General features: G+C 32.7%; 1 protein-coding gene across 2 annotated transcripts in view; it reads left to right on the forward strand.

The window, feature by feature from the left end:
* The window catches only part of LOC144839491 (homeobox protein MOX-2-like), a 68,329-nt gene that overhangs the window by 29,178 nt on the left and 12,584 nt on the right, over positions 1–26,567 (forward strand). For both annotated transcript variants that reach the window (XM_078694883.1, XM_078694875.1), the window contains one exon: positions 5,467–5,806. In XM_078694883.1, the coding sequence (XP_078551009.1) occupies positions 5,473–5,806 (334 nt within the window). In that variant the 5' untranslated portion in view covers positions 5,467–5,472. The remainder of the gene's footprint in view (positions 1–5,466; positions 5,807–26,567) is intronic.

A 26,567-nucleotide genomic window follows, 5' to 3' on the forward strand; every position in this document is an offset into this window, starting at 1 on the left:
CAATACCATAACAATTATCAATGAATATAATTAGGCAATTTATTGATGCAGATGACAACTTTTGGTTAAGGTATAAAAGGTGACAATTAGGTGTGAGTACAAGTTTTCAATAATATAGGCTATTGTTATTCAGGTATAATAATTTCAATTCATCTTTTTTTGGTCTACTTTATATAAAAATAAAAATCAGAAAATCTTTATTAATACACTGCAGTTAAAATCAAAAATGTAAAAAACAATAAAAAAAAAGTGCAGACCATATTTAATTAAAAGTTATAATAAATGATTTGTATATACAATAAAAAAACTTGGCAAAATATAAAAATCATACATCAAATTTATAGTTCAAAGTTAATTATAATTCTCTTCTTTAAAAATACTATATAATCAATCAATTAATATATAAAACAACTACAACAGGCAATGGTAAGAATGAGACAACTTTTTAAATTGGAACCCATTGAATCTTTTTAGTAACATTATGCCTCATTGGTTATCCACAATTATTAAAGATAAACAAGCTGATAATGCGATTAATCATTTGTATAAAAAAAGAAGAAAGGAAAGCAACAATAGAAATGCCTAGTTCTTTGTTTTTAAATCCTGTATTACTTTTGGTACAAGCTTACAATTTGTACATAACTTAGTTTAAATGTTCTTGTAAATAGGCCTATTGTTAAATCACTTTATTTTACTTTTATCTTAATTACTCTGGACCAGGGAATTGTGAAATTATACTCTTCCCTGCTCTGGACGAGTCTTTTCTCAAGAAGTGTGCCACAGTTTCAAAAGTATAGCTTCTAAAAATAAATTATATTTAATTACAATATTTTTATAATTATATTAAATAAACAGAATAAAATTTATTCGACAATTTAGGTTAAGATGGCGTAATTTAAAATTCAGGTAAATATCTGACATTATATTGTATTGTGAATGCAATGGAAAAAAAATTGTTTTTTCAAGTGGTGGTACAGTTAATAACAATAATATTTATAATTCAATAACTATGCCGGGAGTTAAAACATTAAAACGTAATTACCGACTGACACTGAACCGCGTGTACTTTTTTAGTACGTGTTTTTTTACGTCCACATCTTGAAAATTAATTTACTGTATGCTTTTTGGTTAAAAGAGGTAAGCCTAAATCCCGTGTTTCCTCCTTCGTTATAGGCAGGTCCCCAAACGCAAGGACCGGTGATAACGACGTACAAGCCGCATGCTGGCGAGCACAGCTGGCAGGCTTCAAGTCGTTATTGGTAGTTAAGTAAGGTTGATCAAAGAAAGTATCGTTATTATTTTGATGATAATTATCCTCAATTGTATTAAATACCAATAAACATTTGTTCAATATTTTTGTTATTGATGAATTGTGTCTGCAGTTCAATTAAAATTGCGGACACAATTTTATTTATTGCAGTTTAAAATGTGTTCGCTACTATTTTAGGCCTAAACTTACTAAGTTTACTTAAAAGATTCATTTTCACCGCCTACAACAGTCAGTCAATGCTTCTGTTTGCAGAGATTTTAATTAAACTTTGTACACGACACGTGTTTTTTAGGAACCTCTTTTTTTATTGTGGTTAAATTTATTCCGGGTTAAAATCCTAAAGTAAAAATGAAATATGTATTGTTCGATTTTTTTTTAAAATGTGTTTTTCTGATAATAGTTTGAAAAGAAACTTATTACACAGTTAAAACATTACGTTTTAAATATACCTGTAATTGCATTAAAACATTATAATATTAAAATAAATATTATTGTTTAGAAACACGGTACAAAATGCTTTAGACCTATAGTTCCTAATAGTAATAATTCGCAAGGTTTGCAGTTTGATAATTAAAATATATTTACAATTAACTTATATTGTTAAATCATGGAGGAAATAGTTAAAGTAAACAATATGTTTTTATTATTACTATAAACTAAAGCTAAAGGCTATTTCACAATCACAACTGTCTGACGCGTGTACGTATAGATACATAAGTATCATATCCATAATGATAACAGCAACACATGAGATAGATATTTCAAACAAAATATGAACAGTAGGTACAGTATAAAGTAAATTAAATAAACATTCAATATGTTAACTGGTATTAATCCATGAATTCAGTGAATAATGCTAAAAGATATATTGTCCCTCTAAAAAATAGTTGTTTTCAAATTTGTGTTGAATATGCCATTTTAATGTCACATGATAGTGATGATAATGATTTTACCTGAAAAAAAAATTATTATTTTAATTTATTTAAAGTAAAAAAATACTTAAATTGTCTGTCAGACAATGGTTTTTGGTTAGAATTAAACGTTTCTTTTTCTCTTTCTATAAGTGAAATAATTTTGTTTTTTACAGAAGTGAATAACTTTATTAGAACTGCAGAATGGGCTATTAAAAGTCTGATTTTGAGGGACAATACACCACATAACCTTCATTGTTTATTTTGTAAAAAATGCATATCGGTATACCTTAGTATAGTATTTGAGTTCATCTTAATGCACGTGTTTGTTTACAACTCGCCAATGACTGTCTGGCCTAATTTTTTTTAAATTGATAATCCTCCAATCGATTTTCCTCAAAACCAAAATGAGATATCCAGATTCGAATTATACCGACGCAAAATGTCACTGGAAATCAGCACGTGACCAAACAAATCAGTTCCTTCTTGGATGAAAACAAAATAGATTTAGGCCTAAACATTTTGGCCAATTAAGTTCTGCTTGATTCCAGTTCATCGCCTTGATGCATTTCTAAATGGCGAATCTAATTATACCACGTTGTTTTACACAGGACACATTACATTGTGTACACAGCGAACTGTTAATAACTAGCCACCGGTAAAATTCTTAGTTGGTAAATAAAAAACCCTTTTCCACGTTCCTCATCAAAATGACAGAGCCGCATGCTTACTTAATCTATTGTCTATTTAATTTTAATGGCTGTAGGCCTGTTGTGTAACAACATAATAGGAAAACAAATTTCAGTTTACTATAAATACAGTCTATCAACATTGCTTGATAATAATAATTTGTACATTTTTACGTCAAAAGGCTGTATAAAGTATATTGTTTGTACAAATTTAAAACGATATTTAGCACATTAAGCTTATTTACATCATTTTTATACATCTTTTTATCAGGTAAATTTCTTTGTCGTCTGAATTTGTGTCTGTTTTTATAAATCATTCTTGTTCAGAGATTTAAAAACCTTAATTCTATAGCAGTACCAAAAAAGTTACGAAACATAATTTTCTACTGCATTTTGCATTTTTTAAATAACATTTTGAACCCTTCACTAGCGAAATGATGTTACATACAAATCATGTGTGTAACACATTCTTAACAAGAAAATGCGAGAAAAACAGATTTAAAGGCAAATTCATGAATTAAAAAAACAAACAATTTAAATATCATTTTTAATTTATTTTAAAATTTTATAAATTTCAGTGAATGTAAATTAAAATGTACTGTACTTTTTATTATCTTACCGAAACCATTGGACATTTATTTGGAAATGTTTTATAACTGTAATATTATATAACAATGATATTAATAAGTTTGTTTTCGTTAGTTTTCACATGAGTCGATGGTCGTCGTTATATCCCTATTGCTATTGCAATCGCGACACATTCTTTAACGTTATATAATTGATATACGGTAATAATAGAATATTCTTCTTTGTCTTTTTCACATGAACGTTGTATAGGCACGTGTTCCAACGTGCGCTATACGTAGTGGCAATAAAAGAGAACAAATCCGAGTAGTTAAACTATTACAAATTAACCAACTCGATAACAATGAATAGCGCCTATAGTTCTTTTGTCAGTAAGACTGCTTTGTGTACACAGAGTACCCATTGTTAGTAAAGGTTGTTCACTTTATTACAAACTATTTTATATAAACAACAATGTGAATCGCAATAAACAAGTCTTTATCCTTAAAAATCAGTCAGTTCCCTTCAACATACTGACGCACTACACATGTACTTTATGAAAACGTTGGAAAAATATGACCAATAACCTGACTATTCAGTGAAACCAGTAAAAGCAAAATATATCCCAAGTAATGTATTCACTGGTTTTGGAGTATATAATACAATACGAGGGTTTTGTTACTATACCTAGGCCTATCTCATAAAGCAGATTTTTTTAGCAATACCAAGGTGAAACAGCAAATAAAGTTCCTCTGGCATATCGCCTGCCATAAAATGTAAATAACCGTACATCTGGTTTGGTTTTATCCCTCAAAATCGTAAAAGCCTATAATCAATGAATTATTATTCCCATACAGTTTAAAAGCTGCCGCTAATAATCAATTGGTCCGTGATTAAACATAAAACTTGCGCATCAAAGTGTTACTTGCTAAGTTTACCTACAATTCTAATTTAGTCCTACAATTCTGATACAGTATAATAGTATTAAAATTTAAATAACAATACCAATACAGAAACTAATAATTCGATATCAAACACAGATAGATCTGAACTAATATACTGGTTTTTACAAAGTCCGAACATTTTTTTACAAAGCGCGACAGTGGTATACCGTACAAAGTACGACAATGGGTATATTACAAAATGCGGCAGAATTTATTACAAAGTGCGGCAGAATATATAAAAAAGTGCAGAATGTATAATACAAAGTGCGGCAGAAAAAGTGCGGCAGACTTTATTACAAAGTGCGAAAAATATATTGTGCGACAGTACACTACCGTATAAAAAGCAAAACATTTTTAAACATTTTAATTTTCAATTTATTAAAAAAAAACACCTTTAACGTTATTTTGGATCTGGAAATTTTAAAGTAATAATACCCAAATCTACAGGACAAAAGATAAATCATTTTATCAACAAGTACAAATAAGGCTCAGAAAATGGCTGCCTTTGACACAATAAGAACAAGGCCTGACAAACACTCGTTACGATATTAAAATTTATAGCGACGCCAGATTAGACAATTTCTCTGATGTCGAATTCTGTAAATAATTAATAAGGCTTTTTTTTTCTTGAAGCTCATTGGGTCACAAGAACTTTTTATTTTAAAGTTGTTTGGTTGTTTAGTGTGTCAATACCCGAAAATGTCACTTTGGTTTTATTGTTGCGTACAATCTGCACATGTGTGTACATCGTGGGAATTGTAATAATTATGTTTAACGAATACTGCACTTTACTTAGGGCCAATATGGTAAACTGTTCTTTATTCGTTCGAAATTGTTTCTGGATAATAGTTGATGCAATTCAGAAATTATAACTACTGTAATATAGGCTTAAGATTGGTATTAAATTGTGCTGATTTGTTTATTGTTATGTGTTTGTATCTATAGAACCGTCTGATTTGAAACTAACAGAAGATATTTATGAATGAAATAGTGTACAGTATATGATACTTCCTTAACTTATCCATAAAAATGAAAATGCTATTAAATAGTAATATTATAAGAGACGAAAATAAAATTTTTCATTACAGAGAGCAATGGGAGGGATGCATCATATATCAGCCATGGCCTACAATCCTCACACCGTACATCAGACCTCGATGCAATACCAGCCAGAATGGGGTATACCAAGCACGATGCCCACGGGCACGACGGCACACACCGTCACCGCACATACGGGTATACCACCAGGAATGGGGTTGTGTCACCCCATACACAGCAATGAATATCTATCATCACCCCCTCAGTTAGAAAGCAGTAAAGCACGGGACGTGGATTCCTCACATCATGATGTCGATGACTTATCGGTATCTACGAGTCCAGGCGGCGGGATCGATAGTGACGGAGCTTCATCACCGACTAAAACAAACGGTTAGTAAACATTTAACTACCATACGACATTAAAAAAATACAAGTACCAACGAAAGTAATTGTACAGTATTTCTTAACGTTTATTTTACGTTTGCCAGAAACACTTTGTGTATGAGAGGGTACAGTGGTAAATCCAACATTTTAAAATAGAGGGAACAGTGCTTAATTTGTAAATTGAGGTGATGAGATCTATCTTTTGCATTTCTTGTTTCGAAATTAGGAGGTGTGTGGGGGTGCCCGCCTATGAATGGGGAACTATCGTTAACTATTGTCTCCCTATTCTCGGTCTCTCTCTCTCATACGGATAATGTAGTACGGTGTATGATATTTTAAGTTTCCTTATCAATATGAAACTATTCATGTGCGAATACAGAAGCTGGATAATACAGGAAACCAATTGAAATTGTAAAACGGAAATCGAAGTTTCTGCATCTATCTATCCATTGAAATTTAAGTCTATAGTATTTAGAGTGAATTTATAATTAAAGGTTGATTATTTAGTAGTGCTATAAAACTCTTGAGTGAGACAAAAACCATATTTGGCCTATAACATAGCAAGACCCCTTATCGTTTAATTCATGCTTGCTGACGATCATCTGGGATTTTGAGGAAAAAACATTTTTTTAAACGAGTGTTTAGCTTTAAAGTAAATGCTAGTTTCCGTATACTGTATAGGCCTATATCTTTTATTTCAATTCACGCAGCTACATAAAAATGAAACTGTGAATATTTAAAGTATTAATATTAACAAATTAATTGAAAATGTATGATTTGTTGTTGTCTAAAAAGTATCGTAGTAAAAATGACCTTCCAGTTATAAATAACTCAAACCAGGAGTTGTGTTTGGAAAATCGTTTTCATAATTTTTTTTATCAAAATGAAGTGTTCCGCACTTGATGCCTATTTTAATGTTAATGGATTGAAAAGCGCACAGAACTGACAGTTTTAACATAAGGTTCATGAACTTCGTAGATCATTAAATCACATTCCTCATCGACGATAGTCCAATCGGGTTCACAGAAACACCATGAACATATTCGTATTAATCCCCCAGAACCCCAGAGGTATCTACAGACAAAGCCGACTTTATCGTCCGAAAGCGTTCGCGACACATGTGCAGCCCGAATGCAATTCGATTGTTATCGTTGACTTGGCCTTTTTGTGTTAAAAGTTTGATATTTTATTTTATGAACAAACGTACCGGCGTTATCTTTGCCGTTTGATTGGCTGATTCATCTTCACAATTTACGTAGAGTACATTGCACGCTCGAGTTAAGAAGAGTGTGCAAAACGGTAGGCTAGGGAAAAAAACCCAATATAAACTCCACTTCGCGGTCAAATTCCGAGCGCCGTATTTTTTAATGGGCCAAGCCATTTGATTTAGAATAGAAGCGGCAAATACAAACGAATACAAATAGGTGTGTTTGAAACATAATAAATGGTGGAATAGACAGATTATTTACATTCATTGATTAGTTATTTCCGTTTTCCAAGTAAAAAATAGTCTCTCCATTGCACTCAAAAACATTGACCATTAATTTTGTATAATATAAAAATAAAGCCAACTTTGTAAATTGACCCTTTAATAACCCTTCTTGTGGAAAATCTCGATTTTGATTCCTGGCATCCGGATCGCGCGCATTTGGTAGGAAAGTAGGACATCCATACAGAGGACACGAATTGTGAACCGGAAGTACTTCAACGCGTACACAATGATCCAATGCCTTTTGTTGAGCATAAAGGTCCTTGGTGCCTTCGATGTTAAGGCAGAGATAAGATAAAACCAAAGTCAATCAAAAGTGTATTGGCCAGAAAGGGGACAGAAACCCCAATAACGAATACCCTCTGCCGCCTTACTCATAGGCGCATTATCTTTGAAGTTTGTGTTCGACGCAGGATGGGGCTCTTTTTGCTTGCATAATGCTTCCTTTTGTTACACCGCAAGTTATCGGGGTCATTGATCAGACATGCGCAGATAATATAATCAGTACATATAATGCCTACACCTGTTTTCATTGTATTTACACCCAGTTCGCTTACATAGATATTTGGGAAGACCCATGTATAGCCGGAGTTAACGCAACTCAACGTCCATTCTGAAAGACGAGATACGAATGCAACCATTTGACCTATCGCAAGATTAGTCAAGTAAAGGTTCTTCGATGCTGCTCTCGATTGATCTTTCAGTGGGTGAGAGTTAGTCGCCAATGAACGGTCTAATATTGTCAGACCGGCAGCCCCGAGAAATTTGGTCGAATGCGAACTAGTAGTAGTCTAGGTTCTAGATCGAAATTAGTAAGAAGATAAATATTTTAGTAGAGGGGTATACGGTATAGTCAGTCGTGATTATAACAATGGTTAACAATGGGGATGGTATAAGACAATAGAGTATATCATTTGATGAATTAGTTGCTTGTGAACAATTGGTTTACAATGGTTGAAGTCAATAGGTGTTATGTTTGGGATATAATAATACAATGGTTAACATTGGGTAAGGATGTAAAGGATTGTTGGCGGTAATTTTAAAAAGGGTACAATAAAGATGCACCTGGTTAATTAAAACTAGTTAATTGAGGTATTTGCTTGTTGTATGCCGACATAATCCAAAGACATAAGTTATTTGATCCGGATATTATAACAATGACTAAAACAAAAAGATAACAATGAATGAAGTTATTTAATAAGTATGTCTTGATTGAACTATACCGACAGGTAATTAACCATCTTCCGGATTTGATAACAAAGGGGAGAAACACAGGGTGTTTGACATACTAAAGTTTAATGTGTGACGTCATGATGTTACTTTCACTATTTTTTTGATGATTTTTGTTTTCCAATGTTTAGTTTTATTTTCATTTAAATTGGTTACGTTTACGAAAAGATTTCTTTGTTTCCTTTTAAAATAAAACAAAAAGAGGGGTAAAGAGGGACGCTACTGACATCATGCATAAATTATTTTAATGTGTATAAATATATGGGTAAGTTTATAGTGAACTCATCAGTACCAGTTTTACAACGCACTAAACTCACTTCTACATTCTTGATTAAGAGAATTTAGTACAGTTTTCATCAGCATGAACTTCTACAAACCAACAGCTGATTACACCGATTCTAAATTAGCTGATAAGGCTAAGGCTACTATGCAGCGAGTTATGAGGTCTAGCAAGAGACAGAGAGTAGAAGATGAACCAAATACAAGCGCTTCTTTTCAACAAGATTGTCGACCGGTGGTAAAGAATCACTTTTTTAAGAATGATAGTCGAATTACAGTTACAGCTACTAAACGTATTAAACTTAGTGAAACGAGGCACGTCGTTGCTCAACGTTGGGGTGATGATATGTACGTATGTATCCGAGAATACTATCAATCAGAACCAGATGGTAAATTTAAACCTGGGAAGAAAGGTATTAATTTAACATTGATGCAGTGGAGAGATCTAATGGAGCAAAAGGACATGGTCGATGAAATGTTTTTAGAATTGGATGGATTTGACGATTGTGGAACCGGTGTAGACATGAATGACAATGGAATGCCAGAAACACAAATGACCAAAAAAAGCTACAAGAATGACAATTACGATTGGTTAGAACAGTTCCCGTAATTACATTGTAATCTTTTAGAAAACGGAACGGATTGATGATCTTGAATTGAACAATTTTGGAAATGGGAGTACCCACTTTGAATGTGCATTTAAACATTTTAACCTGCGTGTTATTTTTTTTTGGTGTGGTTTTTTCAGTACTAAATAACATGCTAGTGTATTTGTAAAAGTAATTAAAAAAAAAAAAAAAAAAATAATTTAAATTATCATTTGAATTAATTTGTTATTTCTTCATTTCTATTTAAAAGTTATTTTAAAATAAATTTAAATGTTTTTTGAGTTAATGTATTTTGTTCTTTCTGTCTAAATAATATGTTAGTGTATATATAAAACTATTTTTTTTCTCTATTTAATTGTTATTATGTATTTTGAATTTTATGTTTTTTAAAGTGTATTGCGTGTTTTGCAATAGAATGTGTATTGAAATAAATTTTGTTTTTTAACAACAACAACGAAAATGAAATTTGATCTTTGCGTGTTATTTAAGTATTTGAATTATTTTTATAATTTTTCATTTGGATGATTGAGGGTAATGAGTATGGATGAGTACTTAAGAAAAGTATATTACGATCCTAAACACCCCGGTAGTTTTGGTGGTGTGGACCGACTTCATCAAAATGTAAAAGACGATTTAAATATTACCAAGAAACAAGTTCAGGAATGGCTGAGCAATCAAGATACATATACATTACATAAACCAATTCAACGAAAATTCAAGAGGAACCGTGTACAAGTAAACGCTATCGATGAACAATGGGAAATGGATTTGGTTGACTTGACTTCATTAAAACGTTACAATAAGCAAAATACATTTCTTATAACATGCATAGATGTCTTATCTAAATATGCGTGGGTTATACCGATAAAGAACAAGTCTTCAGATACCGTATTAAAAGCTATGAAAAAAATGTTATCAGGTAAAAGAAAACCGATTAAAATTCATACAGATAAAGGTACAGAATTTATAAATAAAAAAGTACAAACGTATCTGAAATCTAAAGATATACATTTCTTTACGACAAACAACGAAACGAAGGCAAGCATAGTTGAGCGATTCAATAGAACTTTAAAAACGAGAATGTGGAAATTGTTTACAGCAAACGGTAATAAAAAATATATCGACGCACTTCCTAAATTAGTTTCCAGTTACAATAATTCAAAACATAGATCTATAGGAACTGCACCGATTCTCGTTACAAGCGACAACGAGCACGAAGTGTGGCAGAAATTGTATGGTGAAAGAAAGCATCCGGTAAAACGTTTTAAGTTTAAAGTCGGTGATCAAGTGCGTATCAGTAGATATAAGATGATTTTTGAAAAAGGTTATTTAGCAAACTGGACAGAAGAGATATTCACTGTATTTAAACGTAAAGGAACATCAATGCCAACGTATCAAGTAAAGGACTGGAACAATGATATAATCGAAGGAAATTTCTACGAAAAAGAATTACAAAAAGTTTCAAAATCTGATAAAGATGTATATCGCGTCGAAAAAGTAATTAAAAGGCGAAAGCGTGATGGAAAGACAGAATATTTCGTTAAGTGGTTAGGGTACCCTGCTAAATTCAACAGTTGGGTTCAGAATCTAGTCAGATAAACACGAGCATCATGTCATCTCAGTTTCACGTCTCACTACCGAGCAATAGTTCATTGAATTATTTTCCTGAAAATACACTTACAAGTTACACTACAAAATTAGCCGAGTCGATACGATTAAAAGGCGAGTGGGAAGTTGGTTTAACTGAAATACAGTACCCACATACGTGGTACAATGTAGACGATACAAACAATAAAATTTGGGTACGATTAAACGTTTCTCAAATAGAAACAGCAACGATGGAATACAAAATCGAAATTACAAGCGGATATTATAGTTCAGGTTCGAAACTGATTGATACGATAAACTCTGCTTTAAGAAAAAAGAAGTTGGATGATAACATAAGGTTTAAATTCAATTCTGTATCGGAAAAAGTTAATATTTCAACCGATATTCTGACATCTATAACGTCGTTAGGAGGTATGCAAACGTTATTGGGATTCGACATATCTTCGATTCTATTAAATTCAAATGTTACAGGAAATCATCCGATTAATCTTCATCATCGTGTACCTGGTTTATACGTTTATACAGACGTGATCGAACATCAACGAGTTGGAGATGTAAGCGTTCCTTTATTGAGAATTGTACAAACCAAGGAGAGTCAAATGAGAAACGTTACTTCTCACGAATACATGATGCCTCACTACAAGCGTTTAATAAAAAAAGAAATTGATACCATTTCGATAGATATAAGGAGTGACACTGGTGAGAAAGTATCATTTCAACGTGGGAAGGTTTTAGTGAAGCTTCATTTTCGACAGAGTAGATCATCGCATCTCATTTAATCATGCCTAACGCGTATGAGGATTACTACGTAGGTCAAGCTGGCGGTTTAAGCCTACCTGTATTTCATGGATCATCTAATCAGAGAGGGTACGGATTAGGTGGAATGTTGTCTGGTTTGTTTAAAAAAGCTGTACCGCTTTTAAAAAAAGGTGCCAAAACTCTAGGAAAACAAGCGTTACGAACAGGAGCCGAAATAATGGAGGATGCTATAAGTGGACAAAATATCAAACAAGCTGTAAAACGTAGAATTACGCAAGCCGGTAAACGAATTGTTTCTCAGAATGGTAACGGAAAAGTGAATAAAAAGAGAAAGCGAAAAAGCAATGAAGTCAGTCGAAGAAGAACTAAGAGAGCGAGAAGATCCTCCGATATATTTGATTAATAATTACTATGGCGTACGTACACAAACAATCTTGCGAATGTTTAAAGTCAGAATTGGATTTGTTTTCTGTTCCACCGACTCAAACAAGTATAACGAAGGGACAATGGGTTCAGTATCATCCTTTCAATAGTATTACCGATACAGGACCGGTTCAATTTAACATTCAAGGTTCCACCGAAGAATACGTAGATTTATCACAGACTATGTTACGAGTTAAAGTTAAAATTACAAGAGGCGATGGAACAGATTTGCATGCTGACGATCCTGTCGGACCAACTAATTTACTACTACAGTCCTTATTCAATGAAGTTGACGTTTCTTTGAATGAGAGATTAATTACTCCATCGAATAACACTTATTCGTACAGAGCGATGATTGAAACCTTGTTAACGTACGGTGCTGACGCGAAGGAAACTCACCTTACAGGTGGATTGTTTTATAAAGATACAGCGGGTAGAATGGATGTAGCAAATCCAACTTTAGACGATGCTGCTGCGAATCAAGGACTTAAAAAACGATCTCAGTACATACGAGGAAGTCGATTGGTTGATTTGATAGGACCTATTCATTGCGATATATTCTTTCAAGATCGTATGATGCTTAATGGAGTTGACATTAAATTAAAATTGCATCGAAGTAAAAACGCATTCTGTTTGATGTCATCCGATGCGCAAGCTGGTTATAAGTTACAGTTAGAAGATGCATCTATTTACGTACGAAAAGTGAAACTAAATCCATCTATAGCGCTGGCTCATGCAAAAGCGCTGGAGCGCGGGTCAGCTAAATACCCTCTTCGTCGAGTCGAGGTTAAAACGCTGTCGATACCGCGGGGGAACCTTTCCTTTACCCGAGAGTCGCTGTACAACGGGAATCTACCGAAACGCTTAGTGGTAGGATTAGTAGGAACCGACGCTTTCAACGGTGATTATAGCAAAAATCCATTTAATTTTCAACACTTTAACACCAATTTTATATCCTTATATTTGGACGGTGAGCAAATACCTTGGAAACCATTAAAGCCTAATTTTGAAGCAAACGGTGAAGGAAGTTATATTTTAGCCTATCAAAGTTTATTCTCCGGATTAAATACATTATTCGACGACACGGGAAATCAAATATCCAGAGAAGACTACGCCAGAGGATACACGTTGTTTGCATTCGACCTTACACCCGATTTATCAAGCAGTGGACATTTCAATTTAATTAAACACGGCAATATACGTCTTGAAATTCAATTTGCTACCGCTTTGGTTGAAACAATTAACGTAATAGTTTATTCAGAATTTGATTCATTAATAGAAATCGATAAGTCTCGTAACGTAATTTTAGACTTTTAAAAAAATCATGGATACTGTGCAACTTTTAAAATTAGTTAAATCTGATCCATTAACTCAAAGATACTTTCGAGGTGTATATCCTTCAGATTTGTTACCTAAAAGAATAAAAAGTTACCCTAGTGCTTACATAGCAAATGTTGATGATAGTAGTCAAAACGGTTCGCATTGGGTCGCTTTTTTTCTAAACAATATTAACGAAGGTGAATTTTTTGATTCATTCGGACATTCGCCTCAATATTACAGTAATCATTTTGTAAATTTTCTAAATCGTACGGTAAACACGTGGACTTTTAATGATACGGGTTTACAGGCTCCATTGTCGACCGTCTGTGGTCAATATTGTATTTTTTATATTGTTCATAAATGTAGAGGTATTGACACCTCAAATATAGTTAATATGTTCACTAAAGATAAGAATACTAACGATGCACATGTTAATGATTTTGTAGAACGTAGATACGATGTTAACCTACCGGTGTATGATAAGGAGTATATAAAAATACAATTTGTCAAAATGTTAACTAACATATTTTAATTAAGTATTGTCTTTTTCATATTGGTATTAAAATTTAAATGTTGAAAAAAAAAAAAATATGTGTATGTATCTTTATTACGCGTTGGTTAGTAAATAATGAAAGAAAGAAAACAACAAACAACGAAATAAATTTGAATAATGAATACATTTAATAACTGAAAAAAACATTTTATAAAATTGATTAGAATCCAAGCCATTTCGGTTTAGTTTTAGTACGTTTCTTTTTAGTAATAGTATATTTTTTATCTTCATCGTCATCGTCGTCATCAAATCTTTCAAGTCGTTTAGATTTTGTAGATGTGGTTTTTGAAAGAGGGCTTATTTCACCAGATTTTAGACGTTGCAACATGTTGCGTCGTGTAGCATTTCCAATCAAACTTTCTGGCGTGTTCAACTTCGCCAACACCGATATAAATTCTTTCCACCCCACTGGTTCAAATCCTCGCCTTTCTTGTATCATATCTTTGGTTAAATCAAATAAATTACTACCCTTTAGCAATTCTCCTTCGATGATCATTTCACCGTATTTTGTCCAATCTAAAATACCCATATTTCTGTATCGGTCTATTCGATCTAAAAATGTCTTAGTTTTTGATTTTAACGATATAGGCATGCTTTGCAATACTTCTTTTGTCATCGAATCATCCTTGATTGCTTCTGTCGATTCATCATTCTTGTCTTCGTCATTAAGAGGTCCATGCATATTTATGTTCATAGGTGAAGGGTTGTTAACGGGCTTCTCTTTATTTAAAAAACGCTGAAGTACTTGATTGTACATTGTGATTTTATCGTGATCGCTAATATCCTGTCTATTAAGAATAGTCTGCATAGAGTCATCTAATCCGTTAGTTATTGTTTTGTGCTTTTGTTCATAGTGCTTGCTATGTAGCAATGTATTTGCCAATTCTTGAGGAACTACAATCAATTTTTTTGTGTGCTCCATTTTATTCCAAAAGTAATCCGCCCAGAGTCTGTAATATAGGTTTCAAAATAAGACCAAGAAATCCTCCCTTTTGAAGTAGTATACGCTTACGTCGAAGCGTAGGTATAGCTTTATTGGAAATATCACGCAAGTGTTTCCTATGCTTCGCCAACTTCTTCTTATGAGCACTAGACACCGGTACACTACCTTTTAAGATGTTCTTTGCACACTCACAGATTGCTGTTACTAATTGACTGTCGGCATTCTCAAGCAGGGCCTTTCTTTGTTTAGGCGTACATTTAGCTAAAAACTTTAAAGTTTCTGCGTTCTTTTTGATACGTTTTGACATGTTGTGAGTTTGTATTGGAATGAATAGAATAATTTCAAATCACATGTGTTATACTTTTGGTACGTAAGCGTAATGTTTATCTACTGAAAAGATATTTGTTCGTATTCTCATTTCTTCCGACGTATATGGTTTGAGATCAATGAATAAGTATCCGTACGATTCACGCGTAGCGTCATTAAATGCCTCTTGTAAGAACCGCCCTTTGCCAGGATACATTTGTTTCGATAAATTCAATATTTGCGTTTTATCCCGTGGATTTTTAAAAAGTACGATATAATGAGCATTCAAAGTAATGGTACGGATTTCTTTGGAACCGTAGAAGAAATTTTGCATTATAAATATCACTGAAATGTTTCTATGATGAGAGCCTTTGGTAAACAAATTAACGACTCTTTTATCGCTACTGCATTCTGTCATCAAATCATCTATAATTACTAAATGATTTTTACTCGAATCAAACGCATCTAATGTTTCGATAGGTATACCTTCCATAAAACTTATATTTGATACAGCTGTACTTAATTCCGAAAATAAATTCTGATATTCACCATAGCACCATGTAATATCGTCAAAGGGTTTATTGAAATAATTATTTTCAATCAATTTCCTTACAAAGACGGATTTACCCGAAGATGTCGGACCGCTAATAACTGCGGTGAAAGGTGTTATCAAAGGACTCGCCATTACAATTATGATGGTAATTTAGTTAAATAATTGCGTTTTATAACATCTTATTTGACACGAATTAAAACAATAAAACTGAATCAATGTTTAAAACGTAAATCTAAATCTTTATTCATATTAACACTAATGCGTATTTGTTTTTTACATTATGTACAGTAAATTAATCAAAGAAATTATTATTGTACAATTAATATAAAATAGATATTTCTCATTTGACTCTCCTTGGTTTGTACAATTCTCAATAAAGGAACGCTTACATCTCCAACTCGTTGATGTTCGATCACGTCTGTATAAACGTATAAACCAGGTACACGATGATGAAGATTAATCGGATGATTTCCTGTAACATTTGAATTTAATAGAATCGAAGATATGTCGAATCCCAATAACGTTTGCATACCTCCTAACGACGTTATAGATGTCAGAATATCGGTTGAAATATTAACTTTTTCCGATACAGAATTGAATTTAAACCTTATGTTATCATCCAACTTCTTTTTTCTTAAAGCAGAGTTTATCGTATCAATCAGTTTCGAACCTGAACTATAATATCCGCTTGTAATTTCGATTTTGTATTCCATCGTTGCTGTTTCTATTTGAGAAACGTTTAATCGTACCCAAATTTTATTGTTTGTATCGTCTACATTGTACCACGTATGTGGGTACTGTATTTCAGTTAAACCAACTTCCCACTCGCCTTTTAATCGTATCGACTCGGCTAATTTTGTAGTGTAACTTGTAAGTGTATTTTCAGGAAAATAATTCAATGAACTATTGCTCGGTAGTGAGACGTGAAACTGAGATGACATGATGCTCGTGTTTATCTGACTAGATTCTGAACCCAACTGTTGAATTTAGCAGGGTACCCTAACCACTTAACGAAATATTCTGTCTTTCCATCACGCTTTCGCCTTTTAATTACTTTTTCGACGCGATATACATCTTTATCAGATTTTGAAACTTTTTGTAATTCTTTTTCGTAGAAATTTCCTTCGATTATATCATTGTTCCAGTCCTTTACTTGATACGTTGGCATTGATGTTCCTTTACGTTTAAATACAGTGAATATCTCTTCTGTCCAGTTTGCTAAATAACCTTTTTCAAAAATCATCTTATATCTACTGATACGCACTTGATCACCGACTTTAAACTTAAAACGTTTTACCGGATGCTTTCTTTCACCATACAATTTCTGCCACACTTCGTGCTCGTTGTCGCTTGTAACGAGAATCGGTGCAGTTCCTATAGATCTATGTTTTGAATTATTGTAACTGGAAACTAATTTAGGAAGTGCGTCGATATATTTTTTATTACCGTTTGCTGTAAACAATTTCCACATTCTCGTTTTTAAAGTTCTATTGAATCGCTCAACTATGCTTGCCTTCGTTTCGTTGTTTGTCGTAAAGAAATGTATATCTTTAGATTTCAGATACGTTTGTACTTTTTTATTTATAAATTCTGTACCTTTATCTGTATGAATTTTAATCGGTTTTCTTTTACCTGATAACATTTTTTTCATAGCTTTTAATACGGTATCTGAAGACTTGTTCTTTATCGGTATAACCCACGCATATTTAGATAAGACATCTATGCATGTTATAAGAAATGTATTTTGCTTATTGTAACGTTTTAATGAAGTCAAGTCAACCAAATCCATTTCCCATTGTTCATCGATAGCGTTTACTTGTACACGGTTCCTCTTGAATTTTCGTTGAATTGGTTTATGTAATGTATATGTATCTTGATTGCTCAGCCATTCCTGAACTTGTTTCTTGGTAATATTTAAATCGTCTTTTACATTTTGATGAAGTCGGTCCACACCACCAAAACTACCGGGGTGTTTAGGATCGTAATATACTTTTCTTAAGTACTCATCCATACTCATTACCCTCAATCATCCAAATGAAAAATTATAAAAATAATTCAAATACTTAAATAACACGCAAAGATCAAATTTCATTTTCGTTGTTGTTGTTAAAAAACAAAATTTATTTCAATACACATTCTATTGCAAAACACGCAATACACTTTAAAAAACATAAAATTCAAAATACATAATAACAATTAAATAGAGAAAAAAAATAGTTTTATATATACACTAACATATTATTTAGACAGAAAGAACAAAATACATTAACTCAAAAAACATTTAAATTTATTTTAAAATAACTTTTAAATAGAAATGAAGAAATAACAAATTAATTCAAATGATAATTTAAATTATTTTTTTTTTTTTTTTTTTTTTAATTACTTTTACAAATACACTAGCATGTTATTTAGTACTGAAAAAACCACACCAAAAAAAAATAACACGCAGGTTAAAATGTTTAAATGCACATTCAAAGTGGGTACTCCCATTTCCAAAATTGTTCAATTCAAGATCATCAATCCGTTCCGTTTTCTAAAAGATTACAATGTAATTACGGGAACTGTTCTAACCAATCGTAATTGTCATTCTTGTAGCTTTTTTTGGTCATTTGTGTTTCTGGCATTCCATTGTCATTCATGTCTACACCGGTTCCACAATCGTCAAATCCATCCAATTCTAAAAACATTTCATCGACCATGTCCTTTTGCTCCATTAGATCTCTCCACTGCATCAATGTTAAATTAATACCTTTCTTCCCAGGTTTAAATTTACCATCTGGTTCTGATTGATAGTATTCTCGGATACATACGTACATATCATCACCCCAACGTTGAGCAACGACGTGCCTCGTTTCACTAAGTTTAATACGTTTAGTAGCTGTAACTGTAATTCGACTATCATTCTTAAAAAAGTGATTCTTTACCACCGGTCGACAATCTTGTTGAAAAGAAGCGCTTGTATTTGGTTCATCTTCTACTCTCTGTCTCTTGCTAGACCTCATAACTCGCTGCATAGTAGCCTTAGCCTTATCAGCTAATTTAGAATCGGTGTAATCAGCTGTTGGTTTGTAGAAGTTCATGCTGATGAAAACTGTACTAAATTCTCTTAATCAAGAATGTAGAAGTGAGTTTAGTGCGTTGTAAAACTGGTACTGATGAGTTCACTATAAACTTACCCATATATTTATACACATTAAAATAATTTATGCATGATGTCAGTAGCGTCCCTCTTTACCCCTCTTTTTGTTTTATTTTAAAAGGAAACAAAGAAATCTTTTCGTAAACGTAACCAATTTAAATGAAAATAAAACTAAACATTGGAAAACAAAAATCATCAAAAAAATAGTGAAAGTAACATCATGACGTCACACATTAAACTTTAGTATGTCAAACACCCTGTGTTTCTCCCCTTTGTTATCAAATCCGGAAGATGGTTAATTACCTGTCGGTATAGTTCAATCAAGACATACTTATTAAATAACTTCATTCATTGTTATCTTTTTGTTTTAGTCATTGTTATAATATCCGGATCAAATAACTTATGTCTTTGGATTATGTCGGCATACAACAAGCAAATACCTCAATTAACTAGTTTTAATTAACCAGGTGCATCTTTATTGTACCCTTTTTAAAATTACCGCCAACAATCCTTTACATCCTTACCCAATGTTAACCATTGTATTATTATATCCCAAACATAACACCTATTGACTTCAACCATTGTAAACCAATTGTTCACAAGCAACTAATTCATCAAATGATATACTCTATTGTCTTATACCATCCCCATTGTTAACCATTGTTATAATCACGACTGACTATACCGTATACCCCTCTACTTATTTTGCCACATATGGCGTTTCATACGTATAATACGTTTTCGTTGAGGTCCTGAAACAAATTTATCAGATGATTCCGCCTATTTCTACGGAAGACGGCTCCGCTCAATTCCTTACAGGATTTTTCACATAGGCCTACAGTTTGGTAAAACGGAGCAGACTTTTGATATGATTCGTAAAACACAACCGATCAGGCTAAAGCTACAATCACACTTGTTCACCCAACAAAAGACGGCACCGTTCAATTATTTATATGATTTTCCATTATTTAATTACACGGCACCGTCTTCCGTTTGTGAGTGTGAATGTAGTTTCGGCAGTCCGCGATAATATCGGAAACACGCCACCGTTTCGTTTATTTCGTGCGTTCGAGTTCGATCTACATACAACTACCGGTGTTGACCACTATCTTAATTGTATAATCGATATATTCTGGCTACACATACAATGTTAAAGACGATGTTACGATATTCAAAACCAAAATTGTAACCGAAATATTAATATCAGCGATCATTGTGACGTGTTAAAAATGTTATGTACAGTATTCGGTTTTAGGAGGCCAAGGCGGTTTGTATATGAACATTCTGCAGTTAGGTCCATTTGTGTGACCTAAAAAAGGGTTTCCTTTTGTGGTAATAAAATTGTTTTGTTGTATTTCTGGTCTGTTTAATCCGTACACATTGTGGTTTCTTTCTTTAGTGTAACGTAAGAAAAAAAGTCAGGAAATAAGAGGCTTTAGAAAATGCATGGACCCATCTTGATCTTTATTATTTTAATTTATTGAACGTCGGTATAAGTTCATAATCTTGTATGGTTTACCGTATCCGTTAGGTTATAACATGGGTCGTATTCAAGCATTCACACTTGTTGGAAGGGAAACACCCTTAAAATTTAAAAATCTCCTATCTAATAGAATTTACTATCTCACCAAGTGTGCTTTGTGAGTATATGGCCGTTACACCACTCCATCATATAGATTAAGTATTGTTCGATCTGTAAGATTATCTTGTTTTTACTATTTCATTTTACTTGTATGATTCGCTTCTTATTTAAGACTTAAATGTTATTTATTTATTTGACTTTTGTTTTTATATTGCCTTGTACGTGTGCCGCTGATACAAAAGCGTTTGTTCAATAAACTTAAAGTTTATCTTTCCCCAAGTCTGTAGTTATTTCGAGGCTTTTCGATGTTTGTCTGAAATATGCAGTTTCAGGCTTAAGTAGCATACGTATGGAACGCCATATGTGCTAAAATATTTATCTTTTTACTAATATTAAATAAGTCAAAACTCCGTCTGGGACCCAGGAGGTATACCTCCATGATCACACATACGGCAAAGGATCAACACTTGAACTTAAACATTAATAAATATAACATGTTCCTCTACCACTAAGTTAAGGAGAATCCTATACTATTGATTGGCTTAATTAAAAATACAACATGTTTAAGGGAAATATCTCGATCTATGTGATTTAATACGTCACTGATCCACTAGGCATGGATAATGTACTATGTAATGATTGATAGACTTATTCACAATTAATATACGTGGCGAGGAAAGGTGCTACCACTCCAACTACCTATACCATACACCTTTCAAATCACATTTATTATGAGGAAATGCAGTAAATGTGTGCAGATATGTGCTGTGCTTTGTTGTGACTTTATTTCTTATCTCAAAGGACATGTCGGCCACAAATTTACACTAATTAAGTTTTAACGAGCGACTTCAATTATTGAGAGGCAGGTTATTATTTTTCATAGATGAATAGTTATGAAATGTTAAGCGGCTACGTAGCGTTTGTGTGAGATTCTTCATTCTGCACTATTAGTCCCTAAACGTTCAAATAGCTTATCGTTGAACCAACATCCGTATAAAATTCCCCCGACGTCTTCTGGTAGTTAATCAAATAGTATGCATTGCTCGCCACAATAATATATCACAATTTCGACGGAGAGAGGATATTTTGGCAACCGGAATCTGCCCCGGTACTTTAATGATCTTAACCCATCAGTCGTCAATCATTTTGCAAAACAAAGGCATCCTAAAAGGTATCTCCCGAGAGTAGACTATCCCTAATCATTTTGATACCTAGTATATAATTTGACTATACACGGGACTATACACGACAATTTATTTAATAATACACCTGGTCTAGGCTGAGAGTTCGTAATTAAAAACGTATCCAATAAACGTAGTAAATGCGTCCCACTATGTATAATTTACATTCTCTCTCAAACTACGACGATGAGAAATAATGACAGTAATTGGTATATCTTCTGTTAATGTTTTGTTTATAATTGTTATGACTCTATATAGGGTGTATGCAAGTAAGCCTAACATCCATTTTATTCAAGAAGTTTATCATTTTTATTGAAAAAATACATTTGTAGGATTTTAAGAACCAGCAGAAATCTAAATATCGTTTAACATTCATTTAAAAAAGCTACTTTGTGATGCATTATAAGATAATATTGACCTCCCAACCTGGCACTTACCTCCTAGTCAAAAGATGCGCTCGTATGACATGCGGTCAGAGCTATTACAGCATTATAAACTTTGAAATATGACGGGATTTATTGTTTATAACGGGCCTAGCTGTACAACATTCTAGCGGTGCGACCCACCACAACGAGCGGAATGCACTAGAGGTTCAACTTCGATACGGTAACTAGCGTGCGACATTCTGGGTACCATACAGGACGACTAGAATAAATCACCTATAAACGTAGGCCTACTGTCCACCCCCAATTTCTTGGTAGAAAACTCCCCGTACAAGCTAATATATTTTATGTAATTTGTTTTTTAATCGGCAATAAATAATATTTTTTCAAGATAACCACTTAATTGTTCTCCAAGGCCTATATGTTCTTATTTCTTAGCCGATTTCAGCTCGGCATGTTTTGTTTACTTCTTGTTATATTACTTTCAAGTACAATCTTAGAGGAAGTGCGCACTTTTAGTGATGTACGCACTTTTCAGTATTTTACAAATTCTACAATTTACTTTAGCCTCAAGTCGTTATACCCAACTATTTCGGCTTAGATGATAACAAAAAAATGTATTTTTAGTTACCTATAATTGCACGCGTAAATAAGATTTAAAATGCCCTATAGTTACTTTATCGTACAGTATAGTATAATTATTAACTTTCTATACAAAACTTAGACATTTTGGCGCAATTTTTACCGCAGTCAACCAAACGTCAATCATCAGCTCTCAACAATGGACATGTTTGAAATTAATTACAATTATCCATTTACACGGACTATAAATTATTTATAATAAAGTTGTCTAGTGTATTGTCAAAACGCAACGGATCACATCCTTTTATAGTTTAAATCTGGTTAATATTTAAAAGATATCAATAAACAATGAATACTGATAAACTCGCTTGAGATATAGATAAAACAAAAAATTATTATTCACCGCATGCTAATGTTATACATAATTAGGTGAAGGAACGGTTATTTCCCATAGAATGATTTTCATTCATATCCATACGTTAAACTCCAAAAATTACGATAAAATTTATTTAAGACGAAACAATAGTTCACATAAAAACAGACAAAGAAAAAGTACAATATTAAAAACTTATTAGAATGGATAAAATATATAAATATTGCAATAGGAAAGGAAAAGCTTCAAATAAAACTTGATACTTGATAGCTTGACCCTTTATTCCTGGGAAAAAGGGTCCTCAGTCTTCTTTTAAAAGATGCCACATACGTAATCATTTTTAGAAAAGGAGTAAACTCCAAAATATGAAGAAAAGACTCCTCCATTTCGTCATCATTTATTAGAACATTGTCGAAAATAAAGAAAATCCATAATAATAATAACACAATTTGGCTTACTAATAATAGATATAACTTGGAAAGAAAACACAGATTAAAGACTGACTACCAATCATATTCTTACTAGGGTTGTTGGTTATAAAATAAATAATGTATTTTTTCAAAACCGCTGTTTAATAATCAGTTATTTCCTTTTGTTTTATAATTTTTGTTTTGTTTTATGTTGATCTTTCACTTCTCGATTCTCATTATATTGTAGGCTATACTTCCTTAAAAACCAGATAAATTTCTATTCATTGATACCATATATTATTAATAACTTGCAATATTGATATCAAACTAAATGGATAAACCAAATGTTATATTCATCTAGAAAGCATAGATCTATAGCCTGGGAACTGTACTGGAAATGTCATTCTTGATGTAACTTTATATTGATGTTAAATGTGAGCGGCCATTGATTTGAAGTGTTTCCAAGGGTAGGGGTGTCAACTTTGACATGGGTCTTGTCTTTTAAAGTAAAGACATGACCTAATGAGGTCTTAATGTTGAAAGCTGAGTGGCAGATTATTTATTTTAACTGAAAAGTTGAAAATTTATTTGAAATAGAATACTAACAGCGGATCAATAGTTGCAAATGGTGACGTCATCGTCCTGTCCTGATTGTTCTCTGACCTGGCGAGTGTCCAAGCACCTGTATAACAGATGTAGTGATGGATTGATGGTACTTTGCGGCATTAAACCTCAAGCTTTCAATTTCGGCGTATTTTTAGCGTTACTCATACTACCCGTACATCAGTCATATTGAAAACGTGCGCTGTTATCATGTCACTAAAGAATGCCGGATTACTATAAAGAAAGAAGTTCATGTACATAAAACTATTCCGAGCATATACAAACTAAAGTTTTTAAATAAACGAAATTTCTATTTTAATCATGATCATCGTCGTAGGCCCTATGCATGACCATTCTGCCGGATTAGTTTCAACACAGATCGATTAAAAAAAATCCATTATTTTTTATTTAAAAAAAACCTAGGTCAGATAAGATAACCAAGTAAATTTGAATAGACTAGGTACCATTGAAAAACAATTTGTCATAGGTTTAGTTTTCATTCTCATTTATTATATTTCCAGTTTAGTTAAGCTAATTTCTTTATTCTTAATGATTAGCCATGTTCTTATTTCGTATTTGTCAAATGTTGATATTATCGTAAACTAAAGGTTTAAGATTGATAAACTGTCATCATCATTAGCCGGAATAAATCCGTTATTAGGCCTAATCACCATAGTTTTAGTTTTTGATAAAATATAACCCTAAGATCAAGAACCTAGACGTGGGAAGAACATGTCTCGGAGCTTAGAATTGACACAGTGTCCTTTTTTTCTCTCCCAAAGGGAAAATATTTAAGATTTTCTGGTATCCATCTTCGCATTTCATCATAACGATACGATCTCAAATATTTCTCATCATTTCTCCAAAAAAATTGAAGTAAAGTACTTGCGTCACAGATGTTGCCGAACTTAATACTGTTTAATCCGTTTAATCCGTCTAATCCATCTTCATATATCCAACCATGGCGGAAATCCCTAGCTCTTACCTTTTATTTATTTCTGTAAAGACTTGTATCCGTACATATTAAAATCTCATTAGGGTTTCGCAGCAATTAAAATATCGTTATTATACTTTATAGTTACTCCTATTTACACGACGGATTTAAGTGGATTTGTTTGGCGATATGATCTCTGCGTGCATCAATTTAATTCATATGGCCTAAAACATGTTAATATCGATAATTAACAGAAATCAAATTGGGTTTCGGGATTATTTGTATAGGGATCAACTAGTACTTATTTATCATGTCAGAAATGTGAATTATTGCCTTCTAAAGTTCAATATTAATTGATGATGGCCTCTTCAGGAGGAGCGGACCTTTTTTTTTTTTAAATAAGCGGTTTATTTGGTGCAATGCGGCAGAAACAGGCCCATAGAAACGGAATCAGCAACACGAAGTTGACAGTTTAATAAACCCAAAAATATATAAAATATTATCAAAAAAAACTACAAGCTGAGATATTACATAATAAAATCACAGTATTGTCTCCTTACAATTTTACATGTTTTGCCAGAAGAATAGAACAAAATACAAACATTTCTCGGGCTGACTGATCCGAACAAATGTGGCATTCATTCTTAAATGTCTGGAAAAAATACCTATTCTATATAGACATGGCATTTAGAATTTACAGAATACTTAATTCGTTTTCAATTAGAATACAAATGTTGACAATTTACTCCGTAAGTAGTTATAATTCGATTAACCTAAAATGTATTTTAGTTCAAGTTCATAACAATTGTGTATCAATTAGCATGCAGTTATAATCGTCTAAAATGTTTATCTTAACAATTGTTGCTTGATTATGTTTTACTTTGATGCTGCAATGTATATGTGACATGCGGATAAGTTTCGACATAGTTAAAAAAACTTAAACAGAGCATTAATGAATTCTATATATAAAACCTAAAACAGATCATTTCATCTATCTATATTAAGTACGGAAATTTTATATCAATCTAATGACATTTTAAAGAGGCGTCTAATACAGTACAGTACAGTTTTGTTCCTCCCACTGATGCCAGTCGCATCCTAGAGGCAGTCATCTCTAGCATCCAAATATATGCTTGGTCCGACTGTTGAAGGGCTTCCTTGACTGGGTTAGCTTCTTAGATTGACTAGGATCGCACTGAAGGAGATTGCTCTGTCTACACTATCAAAGTTTATGTGAGAACTTAGTGTACCAATACATCTTCCTTCCATTGTTTAAAAAAGCTTTGTTAATAAATAAATAAAATGTTTGTTTCTTAAAATAATTGGTTTGTTTTATTATCAAAATTATAGATAGTAAACACCTTTTCACTTTATTTTATAATAACACGGTAAATCTTGAAATTTCCGAAAAGTTGCGGTGGTTAACCAACGGTTGAAACAGGCATGTAATAAGAACATGATGAGCTTGGCAAAAATGTGATGATTATGACCCAAAAGTTTTTTTGCACA

The sequence above is a fragment of the Antedon bifida genome, chromosome 1 (assembly GCF_963402885.1).
Source record: "Antedon bifida chromosome 1, ecAntBifi1.1, whole genome shotgun sequence".
In the NCBI taxonomy this organism is placed as follows: Eukaryota; Metazoa; Echinodermata; class Crinoidea; order Comatulida; family Antedonidae; genus Antedon; species Antedon bifida.